Source organism: Zingiber officinale, chromosome 8B, assembly GCF_018446385.1.
Source record: "Zingiber officinale cultivar Zhangliang chromosome 8B, Zo_v1.1, whole genome shotgun sequence".
In the NCBI taxonomy this organism is placed as follows: Eukaryota; Viridiplantae; Streptophyta; class Magnoliopsida; order Zingiberales; family Zingiberaceae; genus Zingiber; species Zingiber officinale.
This window is the reverse complement of record NC_056001.1, coordinates 47,123,076-47,143,529: the sequence shown is the minus strand read 5'-3', so window position 1 is coordinate 47,143,529 and position 20,454 is coordinate 47,123,076. Positions and strand designations below refer to the sequence as shown.

General features: G+C 39.8%; 1 protein-coding gene across 1 annotated transcript; it reads right to left on the bottom strand.

The window, feature by feature from the left end:
- Positions 1-7,135: 7,135 nt before the first annotated feature.
- LOC122015886 (probable glutathione S-transferase GSTF1) lies at positions 7,136-8,296 on the bottom strand. Its single transcript, XM_042572968.1, has 3 exons — positions 8,086-8,296; positions 7,952-8,000; positions 7,136-7,744 (listed from the first exon to the last, which is right to left on the bottom strand). Exons 1-3 carry the CDS (start codon positions 8,233-8,235, stop codon positions 7,284-7,286), a joined length of 660 nt encoding a protein of 219 aa, XP_042428902.1. The 5' UTR covers positions 8,236-8,296; the 3' UTR covers positions 7,136-7,283.
- Between the last annotated feature and the right edge of the window lie 12,158 nt (positions 8,297-20,454).

Below are 20,454 nucleotides of genomic sequence, written 5' to 3'. Positions count from 1 at the left end.
GTATTGTTCGTGAAGAAGAAGGATGGGAGCATGCGTCTGTGTATAGACTACTGGGCATTAAACCATGTCACGATTAAGAACAGGTATCCTCTGCCCAGGATAGATGACCTGTTTGATCGGCTAAAGGGAGCAGCAGTGTTCTCGAAAATAGACCTTAGATCAGGATATCACCAGGTGAGAGTTAAAGAAGGTGATATACCCAAGACGGCTTTTAGGACCAGATATGGACATTATGATTTCGTAGTCATGCCCTTTGGCGTGACAAATGCTCCAGCTACTTTCATGGACCTCATGAACAGAGTATTCAGAGAATACTTAGATAAGTTTGTTATCGTGTTCATTGACGACATCCTTATCTATTCGGGAACTCAGGAAGAACACGCAGAGCACCTGAAGATAGTACTACAGACCCTTCAGCAGAACCAGCTGTACGCCAAGTTCACGAAATGTGAATTCTGGCTCGATCAGGTATCCTTCCTGGGTTACATCATCTCCAGAGATGGTGTCATGGTAGACCCCAGTAAGATAGAGGTTGTAAGTAACTGGAAAAGACCTAAGAACGCCAGTGAAATCAGAAGCTTCCTGGGACTAGCAGGCTATTACAGAAACTTTGTAGAGGATTTCTCCAGGATAGCCTCCCCACTGACAGCTCTCACCAGGAAGAACAGAAAATTTCAGTGGACAGAGGACTGTGAGAACAGTTTCATGGAGCTCAAAAGAAGATTGACCAGTGCACCCATTCTGACTCTGCCAGAAAACACTGACAGCTTTGATATTTACAGTGATGCCTCTAAATTGGGACTAGGAGCAGTACTGATGCAAAATGGCAAGGTGATCGCCTATGCCTCTAGATAACTCAAGGACTATGAGAGGAACTACCCTACTCATGGCCTTGAGCTTGCAGCAGTTATCTTCGCCCTCAAAATTTGGAGACATTACTTATATGGAGCTCAGTGCAGAGTGTATACAGATCATCAGAGTCTGAAGTACTTCTTCACTCAGAAGGGTCTGAATATGCGACAGCGCAGATGGCTCAAGTTGGTCAAGGACTATGACATAGACATCCTCTACCACCCAGGAAAAGCCAATAAGGTGGCAGACGCACTTAGCAGGAAGTCCAGTGCCACCTTACTATCCCTAGCAGCCATGTCACCGCCCCTACAGAAGGAGATTACAGATTTCGGTCTCGAACTTATAGTTGGACAGCTCTCTACCATGACCTTAGCATCTACATTGCTTGGTGACATCCAGACAGCTCAGGATCAGGACTCTGAAATTCAGAAGATCAAGCAAGAGTTAGCAGAATCAGAAAGTGGAGAGTTCAGAGTATCCAATAGTGGGGTATTGTATTTTGGTGACAGACTATGCGTTTCCGATCAGGAGGAACTACAGAGGAAGATTCTAGACGAAGCTCACAGGACTCCTTATGCGATGCATCCTGGTTCCACCAAGATGTACTAGGACCTAAAGAAACATTTTTGGTGGCCTGGAATGAAGAGAGACATCGCTAGTTATGTCAGTACCTGTCTGACCTGCCAGAGGGTTAAGGCAGAACACCAGAGACCAGGAGGAGTTCTGCAGCCTATTCAGATCCTAGAATGGAAGTGAGAGGATATTTCCATGGATTTCATAGTGGGACTACCCAGAACCACGAATGGTTTTGATGCCATCTGGGTAATAGTCTACAGATTGACTAAATCAGCCCACTTCTTAGCTATCAAGATATCCTACTCCATGGAACAGCTGGCTCAGTTGTATCTCAAGGAGATTATCAGACTGCATGGAGTCCCACGAACCATTATATCATACAGAGATAATAGATTCATGTCACACTTCTGGGAGTGTGTATAGTCAGCATTGGGCACCAGGTTAAAGTTTAGCACAGCTTTCCATCCTCACACAGATGGTCAGACGGAGCAAGTAAATCAGGTACTCGAAGATATGCTCCGAGCATGTGCCCTAGACTTCAAGGGAAGTTGGTGCAAATATCTGTGCTTAGCAGAATTTGCATACAACAATAGCTATCAGGCCACTATCGGCAGGGCACCTTACGAGGCTCTCTACGGGCGGAGGTGTAGATCTCCAATCTGCTGATATGAAAGTGGTGAACAGAAAGAACTAGAACTTCAAACAGATCTTGTAGCAAATACCACAGCAGCTATACAGCAGATCCGCCAGAGGATAGAGACAGCTCAGAGCCGCCAGAAAAGCTATGCTGATACACGGCGCCGACCCTTAGAGTTTTCAGTTGGGGATACAGTATTTCTCCGAGTAGCTCCCATGAAGGGAGTAATGCATTTTGGGAAAAAGGGCAAATTAAGTCCCAGATATGTGGGACCATACCTCATCACCAGAAGAGTTGGCAAGGTAGCATATGAGCTAGAGCTACCCCAGGAGATGTCAGCTATCCATAACGTATTTCATGTCTCTATGCTGAAGAAGCATATCCCAGATGCCACCCAGGTGATTGAGCCCCAGTCGGTACAAGTCCGCGAAGACCTCAGCTATGACAGTCGGCCTATTCAGATAGTAGACCGAACAGTTAAGAAATAACGGAACAAGGATGTATCATTAGTGAAAGTCATTTGGCAAAATCACACAACAGAAGAGACAACTTGGGAGACAGAAGCTAGTATGAGACAGAAGTACCCAAAGTTATTTTAAATTCGAGGATGAACTTTTTATAAGGTATGGGGGATTGTAACGCCCGAAAATTCTCAAAATAAATTTTAGAAATATTCTATTATTTTTCAGGAATTTTAGAATATTTTTATGGAATTTTTGGAATAGCAGAAGTAACAAAATTAAATAAAAACGTAAAATAACATAAACGGGAATTGAACCCGAGACCTATGGACCCTATGACTTATAGGGTGATTTTAGTAACCAAGAGGGCCCTAGCAGGGGTGTGCTGAAAGAAGAGGAGTGAAATTATATTTATGGGCAAGTTGAGGCGTATTTAACACTTAATATAAATAGGGAATTTAAGAGAGGAGTTATTATTCTTGAACGATACCTCTCCCTCACCCTCACACGCCGCCCTCTCTCTTCCTCACCCTCTCGGCGCACAAGCCCAAGAGATCTAGGGTTCCATCTCTAGGGTCGTAGGAGCACCTTCCGGCGACGTCTTCGATACGAGGACGCTCCTCTCCGCGAGAAGAACGCGTAGACGTAAGAAGATCGCCGAAAAGATCTTCTTCTCCGGAAACCTAACGATCGGATTGTAAGAAAACTTAGCGCAGGATGTAAGTAACCCCTCACCTGCAGTATAAGTAGCTAATCGTATGCTTTTATGTTCTTAGTTCACATTTATATTCTTAGTGCAACCACATGCAGAGATAGAGCACACTAGGTGCTCGATAAAATGACTAGTATAGTTATCTGCTACAGTAGACATTTTAATAACTCAACTAAATGCCATAGACGCATTTTTAAATAACATACATAGTCTTGCTTCAGTTTATATGGGACTACGGTCCAATGGGTGGGCTCCCATAGTCGCCTTTAGGTTCAGATAACCTAGTAAGAGCAAGATAAGATAAAACAGTTTTGAATGGTATTTTACTTTTATCAGAGGCACTGTACTGGACTCTCAGTTGTCCTTGGGTTGGGCTCACACAGTCGTCCCTAGGTTTAGATAACCTAGTAAACCCTAATGGATTCGGGACTAGCTACCTCGGGTCTAGTTAGGGATGCGCACATAGCAAGTACAGTTACCGGGCCCATCAGCAGCATGATTAGTATTTTGATCTATTATGAAAATAGTTTTCAAAATTTTACAAATCAGATATATGAATACAGTTCAGCGACAACATTAACCTAACATAAGTTTTAGCTTAGCTCATGTATCGATTTAGTTTCCTTGATGATACAGTAATTCGTTTTATGTTCAATATTTGATTGCCATGACTTACATGTCCATATACCATGCTCTTAACACTTTCAGTATGATCATCAGCATGTATTCCAAATAGCATCTTTTAAAAAGCATGATTTCTTTGAATGCATGTTTTGTGAGGTAGATGGTTCTTACTAAGCTCCCAAGCTTATAGTTTTCTTTTCCTTATACTGCAGATAAAGGTAAAGGGAAGATGGATTAGAGGAGGCTAGAGTTCAATGCGACCAGATGTGTGTGGGAAGGAACTTGGAATAAAGATTCTTGGGGATTAGCCCATCTAAAGACTTAGTATTTCGGATCTTGTTACCTTTCTGCATTTTTAGGATGTTAAGTATCATGAATTATGAAAGTATGCACCATGTCATGCCTTGACTTCTAGTTACCTTGACGTTAGTGATAAACCATGAACAATGACAGTAGTGGCATGCCTAGAACTCTTGTGATTAGTTTTGAGTTGACACATTTGCATCTTATTTGGATTAGTGGTGAAATGCAGCAGAAATCGCAGAAATCAGAGCTCCAATCGATCAGCTGATCGATTGGAGGGTCCTCAATCGATCAGCCGATTGATTGGGGAGTGATTTCTCGCGTACAGAAAGCTGAAGAATCGATCAGCTGATCGATCGGCCATGGATCGATTAGCCGATCGATCGGGAAGTAATTCCCTGCGTACAGAACGCTATTGAATCGATCAGCTGATCGATTGAGGAGCCCTCAATCGATCAGCCGGTCGATTAGACACGACTTCCGCGTACAGAGAGCTGCGAAGTTGATCAGCTGATCGATTGATACTATTCAATTGATCAGCCGATCGATCGGGAGAACTCCCCGTGTATAGAATGCTACTGAATCGATACTTGGATCGATTAGTCAGGCTGGATCGATCAACCAATCGATCCAGACGGTTCTTCCGTGCACAGAAGCACGTGGAATCGATCAGTAGATCGATTGAAGACTTTTCAATCCATTTAGTCCCAACTCAATCGATTGGGGAAGTCTGATTTCAACTGGGAACAGCTGATTTCAGTTCCGTGACTTTATGGAGAGTTTAGATTCCATTCCTTAGTATATGTACAGCAGTGAAAAGATATTTTGAGCATAAGTCACAAATTTCTTTTTTTAAAAAAATCATTAGCAGGATGAGATTTTAATTAGTTCAGTTTCCGCACAGAATAGTTAGCATAATGTAACCCCCGGCCTTACAGCTTTGTCAGTATCAGGCGGGATGTTACAGGTCATGACAAGGTCGTGTAGCATCGGCAGTAAGGGAGAATGCATGGACCGTGTGAAGGGTACACGACCATGCCACCCTCTTCAGCTAGCCAGTACACAGCCGTGTATAGGTACACGGTCGTGTAGCCTTTCCAGTGACAGAGATTGCCCTGGTCGTGTATGATTACACGGTCGTGTGGCCTTTCGAGAGCTAAAGAGTGGCGTGGCCGTGTGTACCACACGACCATGCAACTCTTCCAAAGACAAGAATTGATCAGGCCGTGTGGTTTCACAACGCCGTGTAAGTATGCAGAAGTGGAACATGGCACGGCCATTCGCCCAAGCCATCATAGTACAATTAAAATCTTGCTAATTAAATTTAAAAGTATCTTATGATATCATTCATAAGATGCTTTTATAGAGATTTTGGGTTCGTCTGAGTTGGTTATTATATAACATATTTATAGAATTGAGTAAACATTAAATCTGGTTAAAAATTAAGGAATTATTCTCTCATATGATGACTAATTTTGATTTCCTAATTTATTCTCTTTCAATGATATAAGACAGTTATAGAGGATAGCAGGGAAATGAATTTTACCTTTTATAGAATTTTATATTGATTTGAGCGGACTCTGGAGTTAAGATAAGAAAAGGGCGCTAAGTTATCACCCATGTATCATAGTTTGATTTCAACTACAGTACATTTGTAAGGATTTTTTTCTCCAAATTGGGTGCGTAACTACGAGATGTTGGGCTTTTGGACCGTCCACTACTAGCGCTTCTCGATTTACCCTAGCAGTCAATGAGATACTTTTATAGGACCGGGTCGATCGCCCAGATTCGATGTTACTTGATTCATCATTTATTTTTTTAAAATTTTTTTATAGAGATTTGGGGTTCCCTAGGGGTATCCAGCTAGTTAGAGAGTGACAGACTTATTATAATTGGGGACAAAAGATCAATTTCTAGCGGGTGCATGCTCTCAGGAAAAAAAGACTCCTCTTATCCCCTAGCCACTTGGTATTCGATTATAAACTGACCGCGTGATATACCTCTCTTCATATAATTCGGGGATAGATTGTGAGGGGTGAACGCAATCAACTTTTACTACAACTTTGTAGTAATTCTGGTCCGTCAAGGATTCGACACTTGGCCAATTTGACACTCGAATGTTCAACAACTAGGTCAACTCAACACTCAGCCAACTTAGACACTCCGTCACTCAACTTAATTGCTCAGCTCAACTCAACTATACCAGGTAACATATTATCCAACCTTTCCTTGTGTATCTCACCCAACTCACCACTTGCCCTCTCGATTATCATGATTTACCTCCCTCATGATGACCTTGGGTTGGATACGACGGGGGCACTGAGAGCGAACGATTTCACCTTTTGCAGCATTATCCAACCTTTCCGGCTTGAATTCAAGCAATTAAGACTATTTCGACAGATGATATAAGTCTGAAATTTATATTCAATAAATTTATTTTACAATTTTATAATTATCTCCGACAAAATTATCTCCTCTTACAAAAATTTTCCATCAAAAGCGAGGGTCATGCATTCTAAAATTTACATCCGTAAAACGTTTGTAAAAAAAATTGACTTCTAAACAAGTATAATGACGGAAGTGATTAAATAATTGTTTTTTTCCTCATAGATCTAGCTAAAACTACTAGAGAAAACTATACTAATTGACTAACCTATCTCTAATTAACTTGAGCAAATAACTTCGACGACCACGAATGTTTATTTACTCTCCAATGTACAGGCCAGGCTACATTATTTGGATTGGATTGCTCGATCTCAACATTCACTTAATCAGTATGGCAGCTCATTAAATACCCCTCTCGATCCAGGGAGTAACGTGGGGAGTGAAGGACATCGATCGGAGAATCAGTCCTATGGATCCAAGTTTCCCGGCAACTATTATTAGAATAGTAAACATTGACACTTTAATTAAAGCAAAGCTCTCAAACTCGTGCACAATCAAATGCTCCAAACAAACTTGAACAACAACTAAAGAAATCAACTTCACGATCAAGATCCATACTCTGAAAATAAAAGAAAACGAGGAGTGAGATCATAAATGCACGCAGCACGCACATCAAAGCGTTGCAGAGCATTGGAATTATTATTGGAATTATTATTGGAAGCAGCTACATGCTTTATGATAACTGAGGGAGTCCGGCGGTCACTTTCTTGGAGGCCGGACGCGACTCCAAGCTCTCCCACCAGGCTTTCACGTGGGGGCGCGCATCGAACAGGGCGGCCACTTGAGGGATTTTGATAGAGAAGTGGGTGACAGGATAGTGGCTGAGATCGGCGAAGCTGAAGAAGTCTCCGGCGAGGTACTTGGTGTGGGACAGACGGGCTTCGTAAACGTCGAGCACCTTCGCCAGCTTCACCAAGTTCTCCTCCACCACCTTCTCGTCCGTCGTACCACCGTAGAAGCGGGGGATAATCACAGCCTGGTAGAAGATGGGGCTGATGGCCTTGTCGTACTGCTGAGCCTCCACTTCCAACCACACGTCTACCATGGCTGACTCCTCCAAGCTACTCCCGTGTAGCAGGTCAACGTCGGAGGATTTAAACTTGCGCAGAACGTACCGTCCGATCGCTCTCGATTCTATAAGGTTTTGAGAGATCAATTAGTCCACAAAAACCAAGTCAACTTCTTTTGATGAGAAAATCTTCCTCAGAAATTCTACAACTGTAACCCAATCATTGAAAAGACGAGCCCATACTTGCTCTACCTCTACGACCCACAGATTTACCGACTCAACATAAATCGCGTGGAAAATTGCAAGATTAAGGATGAATCGAACGAACTCACCAAAAAGAACGAGATCCCCGTCTTGGAAAGCTGGCACTTGACCAAATGGCTGCAGATAACACAATCAAAAAGTGATATAAATCCAATAAAAATAGAGAGATATATGTAATCGAATTCATGCGTAAATAGGATACATTTTTGGCGACGTGAGCAGGGGACTTGTGCTCGCCAGTGGCCATGTCGATGTTGACGCGCTCGTATTCCGCCCCGACCTCCTCAAGGCACAGAATCACACGGATCGACGCGGTTGAGATCGCCGGACAGAATACCTTCACCGCAGCCATTCCTGCGCTCTTTCTCACAAACTCCAAGACAATTAAGGTATGGGGTGAAGTCTCGTGAAGAATCATGTTCAATTTATAGAAAGTGCAAACGTTGCACCAGTTTTTCATTTAATTTTTATATTTTTTTGTAAAGATAAAATAAAGGGAACATGGTTTTTCCTACCCTAACTGCTACATTTATATGGATACATTAAGGCCGCCATATTTGACAATCAATTCGGTAAAAAAAAAAAATCTCATCCATTTGGGGGCAGTTAGACCCAATTTTTTTTTTTAAAAAAAAAACTCTTAATTTTTTTAAAAATTAGGGCCCATTTATATGGATACATTAAGCCTCCATATTTGACAATCAATTCGGTAAAAAAAAAAAAAATCTCATCCATTTGGGAGCGGTTAGGCCCATTTTTTTAAAAAAAAAATCTCTTAATTTTTTTAAAAAATATATAAGATTCATGCAAGCGCCAATGATCTCCCCTTTCAACACCATGACTAGTGTTAGTGTTAGACCGATTGGACCTAGTTCATGGCGTGAGTATAGCGTATCATGATGGGTTAGTAGCTTGCACAGGGTAATGTGAGATAATAAAGGCATGTTTGAGTTGGCTAAGTACATAAAGACTTAACACATTTGAGTGGATGTGTGAAGACAAGTGCTGGAAGTTCAAGACTTAGTGTTGAGGAGTCATTGAACTTTGGTTACTGTATTGATTTGTGTTGGCCAAAATTGAATGAGGGCAATACTTATGGGATTCATTTAGACAGTTTGGGGATGGTTTTGGACAAGACACGAGTTCAATCCTGATGCTAGCAAGCGGTGGTATAATTACTCAACAGTTATTTGTTTTATTCCTTGTCTGCCTGTATTTATGCATAGGCCATGAGCTGCATAGGGTATTCAAAAGTCAGAGCCTTTTTGTGTGCAAACTATGGTTTTCCTTTGTAATATTCAGATTGTGTATGAATGCAAAGGTTGGGCATTGCTCGTAAATTGATGTGCCTCATTTACTGTATGCATGTGTGCTGATTTGTGTTGACTTAGTTAGGGAAGGCCAAAAGTGAGTTGACCTTTAAAGTAAATTTTATTTTATGATTCTTATGATGAGTTTCAACTCATTTATTATTATTCTGAAAAAAATAAATTTATTGATCCCAATTATATAGATTGAAAAAGAAACCTGAATATTGTCTTAACTGCTAAAGGATATAAGTTTATACTATTAGAGGTCTGCCCTAATGTACCTAATAGTGATTCTAGTGAAGAGGAGATTGAGTATCATAAGAAATGGATAAAGACAGATGAGATGACGCGGTGTTTCATTTTGGCTTCTATGTCAAATGTGCCGCAACATCAGCATCAGTCCATGCCTACTGCCTATAACATGATGTACAATCTCAAGGAACTCTTCGGACACCAGGATCGGATTGCTAGGCAAGAGGTTACGAGAAACGTAATGACAACCACCATGACAAAGGGGACACTCGTAAGGGATCATATCCTCAAAATGATGGCTTACTTGAACGAGATATAAATCTTTGGAGCTGAAATCGATGGGGAAACCCAGGTCGATATTATTCTCCAAACGCTACCCAAAAGTTTTGAGCAATTCCACCTAAACTACAATATGAATAAAAGGATTTATTCATTGGCGGAACTACTGACAGAACTTCAAGCAATAGAAGGGCTATTTTGTCATAGTTCTTAAATCCACTTTGCTGGAAATGTTTCTACTTCTAAGTCGAAAGGTAAGAAGAAGAAGAAGAAGAAACAAGCTGGCTCGGCAAAGAAAGTGAATCGATCTCTAGGTACTGGACTAAAAGTAGGAGTGAAGAAGTCGAAGGGTAAGTGCTTCATTTGTAAGCAGTCTGGACATTGAAAGGCAGACTGTCCTCGTAGGAAAGAAAACAATAAAGGTATATCTTACTCTCTAGTAGTTGAAACATGTTTAGCGGTGTTATCTACTAGTACCTGGTGTATAGATACAGGAGCCACTAGTCATGTCTGCAATTCATTGCAAGGGTTCCAGGAAACCCAACAACTATATAAAGGAGAGATAACCGTCTATATGGGCAATGCTACGAAAGTGGCAGCTGTTGCAGTGGGAGATGTTTACTTATCATTTGATAGGAATAGAACTTTGATTTTGAGAAATTGTCTTTATGTACCAAGTTTTAGAAAGAATTTAATTTCAGTTTCTAAACTATTTTTGGATGGATATACTATTTTTTTATGACAAAGTGGTTATCAAGAAGAATAAGGTAGTTATCTGTTCTGGTACATTAGTTGGCAATTTGTATACTCTAAATCCAATAACTCCCACAAAGCAACAAATGGAAATTAATAACACATCCTCTAATTCTAATAAGAGAAAGGAACCTTCGAAAATGAACCAAACATATCTTTGGCATCTAAGACTTGGTCATATTAACTTAAGTAGGATTCAAAGGCTAATAGCCGATAGACTCTTGAGTTCATTAGTGTTGGAAAACTTTGCAACCTACGAATCTTGCTTGGAAGGAAAAATGACCAAGAGACATTTTAAGGTCAAGGGGTATAGAGCAAAAGATGTGTTGGAATTGGTTCATTCTGATTTGTGTGGACCTATGACTATCTAGGCGAGAGGTGGTTTTGAATATTTTGTCTCTTTTATAGATGACTATTCGAGATATAGGTACATTTACTTGATGTGCCGTAAGTCTGAGTGCTTTAAGTACAAGCCTGATGTGGAGAAATATCATGGTAAAAGTATCAAGACACTACAGTCTGATCGTGGTGGCGAGTACCTCTCAGGAGAGTTTAGGAATTATTTATCAGAGGTTGGGATTCAATCTCAATTGTCTGCACTTGGTACACCCCAACAGAATGGTGTGGCAGAATGAAGAAATATGACTCTTATGGAAATGGTTAGATTGATGATGAGTTATTCAGAATTACCAAATTCGTTCTAGGGATATGCTTTAGAAACGATAGTGTACATTCTGAACTTGGTACCTTCTAAATCAGTACCCTCTACTCCCACGGAATTGTGGAATGGGCGGAAGCCTAGTCTGAGTCATGTTCGGATTTGATGTAGTCCAGCACATGTGCTGAAGGGAGATGCTGATAAGTTGAAATCTCGTACAGAAGTTCGCCTGTTTATAGGTTATCCTAAATGAACGAAAGATGATTTGTTTTATAGTCCTAAAGATCAGAAGGTCATTGTTAGCACTAATCCCCAATTTTTAGAAGATGATTATGTAATAAACCACAAGTCTATGAGTAAAATTATTCTAGAATAAATGAGAGAGGACATGCCTACTTTAGTACCAACAATGCAAGATGAAATATCACAAGAAACTGCAACACGTATCACAAATAATATAGAACTACAGACAGTGCCTTGTCATAGTGGGAGGGTTGTTAGGCAACCTGAAAGATTCATGTTTTTGGGAGAGTCTTCGAACTTGATCCCAGGTAAACATGAACCTGATCCTCGAATATATGATGAAGCACTCCAAAATAAAGATGCAACATCTTGGCAAAGAGCAATGAATTCAGAAATAGAATCTATGTATTCTGGGAGCTAGTAGAACGATCAAATGATGTAAAAGCTATTGGATGTAAATGGATCTACAAAAGAAAAAGAGGGACAGACGGGAAGGTGGAAACCTTCAAAGCAAGGCTTTTTGCGAAGGGGTATACTCAGAAAGAGGGAATCAATTATTAGGAAACCTTTTCGCCAGTAGCTATGCTTAACTCTATCCGGATACTCTTATCTATTGCTTCTCATATGGATTATGAGGTTTGGTAAATGGATGTCAAGATAGCTTTCCTAACGGAAGTCTTGAAGAAAACATCCATATGAAGTAACCAGAGGGGTTTATTGTAAAGGGCAAAGAGCATCTTGTATGTAAGCTCAATCGATCTATTTATGAACTGAAACAAGCTTCAAGTTCTTGGAACATCCGGTTTAATGAAGTAATCCAGTCTTATGGATTTATTCAGTGTCCGGATGAGTCTTGTGTATACAAGAAGTGTGATGAAAACGTAGTGGTATTTCTTGAACTATACGTAGATGACATTTTGTTAGTTGACAAGAATACCAAAGTGTTGTCAGAAGTAAGGGTATGGTTGTCCAAGCAATTCGATATGAAAGACTTAGGAGAATGCGGACATATTCTTGGGATCAAAGTAATAAGGGATCGTAAGAAAAGAATGTTGTGCTTATCCCAAGCTTCATATATTGATACTATCCTAGCTCGTTTTAGCATGCAAGACTCCAAGAAAGGTAAAGAGATGTCTCCTAAGACATCAAAGGAGATAGAGGAAATGAAGGCAGTTCCTTATGCTTCAGCTATAGGAAGCCTAATGTATGCAATGTTATGCACGAGACCGGATATCTATTTTACCGTGGGCATGATTAGCAGATATCAAAGTAATCTAGGATAGGGGCATTGGACTGTCATAAAGCATATATTAAAGTACTTGAGAATGACTATACATTATATGCTAGTTTACCAAGCAGATGATTTGTTCCCTGTGGGTTACACAGATTCTGACTTCCAATCAGATAGGGACATAGTAAGTCTACCTCTGGTTATGTGTTTACTTTAGGAGGTGGAGTCATAGCATGGAAGAGTGTTAAGCAAAAATGTATTTCAGACTCAACTATGGAAGCTGAGTATGTGGCAGCTTCTGAGGCAGTCAAAGAAGCTGTATGGCTCAGAAACTTTTTGATGGACTTAGATGTGATTCCTGGTTTGCCCAAAATCATCACAATTTATTATGATAATAGTGGTGCAGTAGCAAACTTGAAGGAACCACGAGCCTATAAGGTGAGTAAACACATTGAGTGTAAGTACCACCTAATACGAGACATCGTAAAGCGAGGAGAAGTTGTTGTCGCCAAGATTGCATCAGCAGATAACCTGGCAGATCCTTTCACTAAGGCCCTTCCGGTGAAAGCTTTTGATTGACATGTTGAAGGGATGAGAATCAGATGTATGGCAGCGTTTATGGCAGCATAGTCTTTTAGTATAAGTGGGAGATTGTTAGAGTGTATACTAAAAGTCTAGCTTTTTGTATTAACATTTATTTTGAAATAAGAATCACATTGGTCAAATGTCTACATTTATGCTAAGTGTAGTTGTCCATTTAATTTATATTGTAGATAACATGGTGTGAGGTGCCAAACAGAAGATCATGTTATCAGTTCCTTATAAATTATAAATAATAGCTCACAACCAAGATGAAATGGGACTGTAATGCCCGAAAATTCTCAAAGTAATTTTAGAAATATTTTATGATTTTTCTGGAATTTTAGAATATTTTTATGGAATTTTTGGAATAGCAGAAGTAGCAAAATTAAGTAAAAACGTAAAATAGTCTAAGCGGGAATTGAACCCGAAACCTACCGAACCCTATGACTTATAGATGACTTTAGTAACCAAGGGGCCCCAGCAGGGGTGTGCTGAAAGAAGAGGAGAGCAATTATATTTAAGGTTTAGTAGGGGTGTATTAACCACTTAATATAAATAGGGAAATTAAGTGGGGATTTATGATTTTTGAACGATAACTTTTCTCACCCTCAAACCCTCACCGTCGCCTCTCTCTCTCTTCCTCACCCTCTTAGCGCACAAGCCCAAGGAAAACCTAGGGTTCCACACTAGGGCCATAGGAGCACCTTCCGGCGACGTCTCCGATACGAGGACGCCCATCTCTGCGAGAAGAACGCATAGACGTAAGAAGATCGCCAAAGAGACCTCTTCTCCGGAAAACTTAGTGATCGGATTGTAAGAAAACTTAGCACAGGATGTAAGTAACCCCTCACCTGCAGTACAAGTAGTTAATCATGCAATTTTTATGCTTTTAGTTCAGCCTTATGCATGATCATTCAGTTAAGGAGATATAGAGCACACCAAGTGTTCGATAGAATTACTAGTGCAGTTAAATGCCACAGTAGGCATTTTAATAGCTTAGTTAAATGTCATAGATGCATTTAAATAGCATGATTAATCTTGTTTCAGCTTACATGGGACTACGGTCCAATGGGTGGACTCTCATAGTCGCCTCTAGATTCAGATAACCTAGTTCTAGGTTCAGATAACCTAGTAAGAACAGGATAAGATAAATCAGCTTATGAACAGTATTTTACTTTATCAGTGACACTGTACTGGACTCTCAGTTGTTCTTGGGTTGGGCTCCCATAGTCGTCCCTAGGTTTAGATAACCTAGTACCCCTACTAGATTCGGGACTTGCTACCTCGGGTCTAGTTAGGGATGCGTGCATAGCAAGTACAGTTATCGAGCCCATCAGCAGCATGATTAGTATTTTTATCTATTATGAAAATAGTTTTCAAACCTTTACAAATAAGAAATATGAATACAGTTCAGCGACAGCATTAACCTAACACAAGTATTAGCTTAGCTCATGTATCAGTTTAGTTTCCTTGATGATACAGTAATTAGTTCTGTTCAGTATTCGATTGCTATGACTTACATGTCCATATGCCATGCTCTTAGCACTTTCAGTATGATCATCAGCATGTATTTCAAATAGCATCTTTTAAAAAGCATGATTTCTTCGAATGCATGTTTTTATGAGGTAGATGGTTCTTACTAAGCTCCCAAGCTTATAGTTCCTTTTTCCTTATACTGCAGATAAAGGTAAAGGGAAGATGGATTAGCGGAGGCTGGAGTTCAATGCGACCAGATGTGTGTGGGAAGAACTTGGAATAAAGATTCTTGAGGACTAGCCCATCTAAAGATTTAGTATTCATGTTTTGGTTACTTTCTGCATTTTTAGGATGTTAAGTATCGTGAATTATGAAAATATGTGACATGTCATGCCTAGACTTCTAGTTACCTTGATGTTAGTCGGTAAGTTATGAATCATGACCTGTTTAGTAAGAGTTCAGTGTTTATTAGTTGATACATTCATGTTGTACACGGAATTTCTGAAATGCAGCAGAAATCAGAGCCCCAATCGATCAGCCGATCGATTGGAGGGTCCCCAATCGATCAGCCGATCGATTGGGAAGCGTTATGCCGTGTACAGTAAGCTGATGAATCGATCAGCTGATCGATCGGCCATGTATCGATCAGCTGATCGATCGGCCATGGATCGATCAGTCGATCGATCGGGAATTTTATTTCCACGAACAGAGAGCCTCTGAATCGATTATCGGATCGATTGGCCAGGCTGGATCGATCAGCCGATCGATCCAGAATTGACCCCGTGCACAGTAGCACGTTGAATCGATCAGGGGATCGATCAGACAACTCCAATCGATCCGCCGATCGATTGGAATGTCTGATTTCAACTAGAAGTGTCTAATTTCAGGTTTTTGGCCAAATAGAAAGTTAGGTTTCCTTCTTTAGCATATGTACAACTTCAGAAGGGTATTCTGAGAATGATTCCCAGATTTTATAGTGAATAGCAGAGAGTTTTAATTAGTTCAGCTTTCCGCACAAAATAGTTTAGCATAATGTAACCCCCGGCCTCACAGCCTAGTCAGTAGGAGGCGGGACGTGATCAGAGTGGTATCAGAGTAAGTTTCATATTTCCTCCATACACACATCAGCATTGAACCTGCAGCTTCCAAGTAAGAATACCTCTCACTTTATTTATGTTTTTGCTTTCATGTTTATAGATAACTAAAGCTGGTTTGTATATGACAACATCTAACATAATAATAGTAGTTATGTACCTATGATTGTATTAGTTATGTATGCCCTTTATTCCTCTAGAAAATGGTACGAGAACGCCCAGCTAGAAAAGCACTAGCTACTGAGCCCCAGCATGAGGCAGGCAGCTCAGTGCCTCCCCCAGACCTTACAGAGGTAGTGGCTCAGTTACAGAAGCAACTAGCTGAACAGCAACAGGAGATAGCCACCTTAAGGGCAAATCAGCAGAACACTCCCACTGTCACTCCAGAACCTAACTTAGCAACCCCAGTAGTGATAGAGGTTCCACCAGTCCAGCCTATAGCACCAGCAGCCCCAGCAGCAGGGGCAAGGAGAGAAGCCTATCTAATCCAGTGGCAGAAGATCAAGCCAGAGAACTTCTCAGGCACCAGTGAACCGTGGGATGGCCAAGCCTGGTTCAAAACACTGGAGAGTACGATGGAGCTTCTGGACTGGCCAGAATATGAAAAGGTGAAATGCGCCTCATTCTGCTTGACAGGAGACGCACATATGTTGTGGGAGAGGATTAAAGCGAAGCCCCCAGTGAACCAGATGACATGGGCTGACTTCGAGAGAGAATTCTTTGAGGAGTTCTTTCACATGCGGGTCACTGAAAACGAAGCCTGTCACACTCGTAAATCAAATTAACAATGTATTTCCACTGAACCCCTTAATTTCGCAATAATGTTGTAGTAACGAGCCCAGGATCGAACCTCGAGGAACCAATGGTAGGATGTAATCTAGGATTGTCATTTTATTCCTATTTTTGGGATTTTTAACATGAAAATGGGGGTTTGAACTTTGAATATAAATCTAACAAATGAAAAGCACAGCAAATAAGAAATTAATCTAATGCATGAGTGAAACCTAATTATGTGCCAATGAACAAATCATTACGCATTGTCACACTACGTTGTGATAAATCCATCAACACACATCAAACTAAGAATGAAAGAACAAGACTCAAATTAAACCTAATCTAAAGCATTTAATTAAATCAAGTATGAAATAACAAGAAGCAATTAAATCTAATCTAAACAGAAATTAAACCCTAGCTTAAAACTTAAACACTAAACAATTAACCAAATATCAAATAAACACAAATTAAGCTTCAACTATGAAATGAAATGCTAGATTACTTGCTAAACCATAACAAACATAAAGGAATATATTCTAAGCTGTAAAAATAGTAACAAAATGAAATAAACTCTAACCAATCCAACTCACAACCAATCTATACAAGCTTCACACTCTTGCCGTCACACAAGAGTGCCAAAGTCGAGACCACCCAACTTTGGACCTCAGTGGAGCATCTCAGTGGCGTATCAGTTCAAGGAATGCTCAAGGACACCGACGGACCACCCCCGGCGAGCTAAGAACATCCCAAAACCCCAAGAATGGCCGAAATCTGAAAATATGGTCTCTGGATCTGATGGGAAGCTGTGGAACGCGGATGAACGTCGAGTGGAGCTCAGGAACACCGGAAGACCACCTCTAAATGTTGTTGATGGGAATCGGAGCTCAGATTTGGAGGAACACCTCCAAATCTGAGGTAAACAGAGAAGATGCCGCGAGCCAAATTCCACCGGAGAGAACACCCTCCAATGGCTCAAGAAGATCGGGATGATACCGCCGAGAAGCTCTCCACCAACATTGAAGCTCGAGAGATTGATTGGAGAAGAGAAAGGGGTCGAATCTCGGAGATGAACGCCGCGGGACGCGCAGCTGCGTGAGGAGATCAACACTGGAAAACACTGTAGCTTCTATGTTTTGAATCTGTTCCAGATCTGAACGGACGGCTGTGATTGATTTGGCTCTTGATCAACGGTGAAAAGTCATCCAAAATCTGATCTGAAGGTACTGATCTTGATCTAGGGTCTGGATCTACTCTCCCTTAGGTCGGATTGACCAGATCTTCACTGGATGGTTCAGATCTGTCCAATCTTCAATGAACGGTCCAGATTAATTCAGGCTGGATCAATGGCTAGATGAACTCAGATTTAGATCAAAACTTCTGGATCTTCATCAATGGCTTCGATCTGCTCCTCACTAGGTTGGATCGGCCAGATCTTCAACGGATGGTTCAGATCTCTCTTATTCTTGATAAATGGCTCATAATGCTTCAAAGCTTGATCTTCTCGTTTGAACTCCAATTCGAGCCCAATTTTGGTCCAAATAGATCCAAATCCAAGATCCTTTGATGCCTACAAAATAAGAATCAAATATTAGCATCAAATAACATAAAAATAAGATAATTTGTAATTAAGTCCAAAATTGAGACAATGCATGAAATATGATATAATCATGATTTAAACCTATGAAATCAACATCAAACCATGCATAAATGAATCAAAATAATGCAATGAAATCATGGTTATCAAATCCCCCACAATTAGTCTTGAACGTCCTGTGAAAGTAAAGAAAACTCAAAATCATCTCTATAGAAAATTCCCTAGCAATATCTAAAAGATAGTAAAAAGAATTTAACTAAGACCATCTAAAGATCACAAACAATCATGAATACATTTCAAACAATAATCAGTAGGTATGGTAGTTTCAATCCAATTGAAAAATTAAGCAAGATGCAATCTCACAAGGGATTTACCTATTCTAGCTCTCACACTCAAACATGTGTATAAGTGGAGCTCACTCAATGCAACTCACAGCATTTCACTACCATAAGCTTGCTTATTTTTTAATTCTCCACCACTATAAACATAGCATACATGAATCAAAAGAAATTTATCAACAAGAATTGAAATGGAAGCAAAAAGAACAATAGAAGTGAATGAAATAGACAAAAGAAAATGCATCAATGAAGAGAATGAGAGTATGGAAGGAATTTACTTGATGAGTTGACCCAATTGATGTAAAAAGAAATGAATACCATTTGTTTTTATCAATACAAAAGACCAAGCCAAACTCTTCTTCAATTTGATGGCAAACCGAAATTCTTGATACTCTATCTCCACTCTTGATACTCTTTGTTTTGCTTTTTGTTTTTTTTGTTTTTCCCACTTCAATTATGCTTTAATTCTTCAATTTCATCACTTGCAAACTCAAATAATCTCAACTCAATTAATGAAGAAGAATTCCATCCCCCACACTTAAACTATTGTTCATCTCGGACAATGGAACACATCATGCTCTCCAAAGACTTGATATTCTTCTAACCACTTTTTCATTTGCATTCAGCAAATTCTTTCTGATCCTCTATTCTGTTTCTGTGGTTTTCATTCAAATTCGAATTCATTTCTAGAATAAGCCAATTCCATCAATGAACCAACTAACCAAATCAGAAATCAAATTCGCAGTATCACTTTCAGAAACAGCAAAACCTTCTAACAATTCTGCCATTCAAACTGTTTAATTTGAATATATGATGTGCTGCTATTTCTGTAATCTGCAACAAAGATTCCAGTAACAGGGTATCACAGCTGGATTGCCTCTGACATAGCTCTTGTAAAAACCACTTCTGGAATCATAGCACATAAATCTCAGAATTCAAATACAGCAACAAAAACTGCTAGACAAATTCTGCTGGCCCAGTTTAAGTATTGATTTAATCAGTCTAATATCTGAAAAGTTGGAAGCAAGTCAACCACAAGTGATTCTACAACTTTTTTTCATGAGGAATTTATGATATTGTTTTAATCAACCCTTGTAATAAGAATTTCTGGAATCTCTTTCAGCAGCAATGTTGCAACAGGAAACCAAATCATTTAGCTGAATTCTCCAATCGCTATCTCTGAAATTCTCTACAATATATTCTGATCTTGCCATTTGTGTCATCACAACACATAACTTGATTTGAGTTTTACATTGGTTTTAAGGTTGTTCCGAAATTTTGATACTCCATTGATACAAAACAATTTCAACTTCCTTGTTTCTGCTTTCTGTGTTCTGCAGATTTTTATTACTGAACTTAAGTTCAGAATTCACAATTCTAGGTGATCTCAATTCAAATCATAAAAGGTTTAACATGGAATAAGGAGCATTTCTTAACAGAATTCCACATGAAATTCGATTGATCAGAAAAATGCAAAGACTTGGATCATAACATTCAATTTCATTTATTTCCAGCAACAAATTCTAAAACCAACTGAAACATATATACTCTTCTAACTGAAAACCATTTGATCTAGCCATAAACATAGCTCCTGAAATCACAGCTTCAATAACAGAATTTAAGTTGATTCTACCATTCCAGTATTGCTATTCTGCCAATTTATTCCTTCAGCAACTACATAGCAAGATATGGATCATTATCATGTTCATCTGCAGCTTCCGAGAACAGAACCCATTCCAATCTTCCAGGAACTTCTATAATATAGTAATCCAGAATCCAATTCAGAGTTTAGATCTGAATTCTGGTTTCCAGATTCTAGTTTCAGAATTATGATTACAGCTTTCTTCATTAACAGTTTCCAGTTCAGCATTTCAGAAATATGCTTTTAATTCTGATTTTGACCAATAACATATGAAATTGTTTTCCTGTCAATTTCAGAATTGGCGCAATGCATGAGTGTTAAGGTAAATTGAAACTCATACCAACT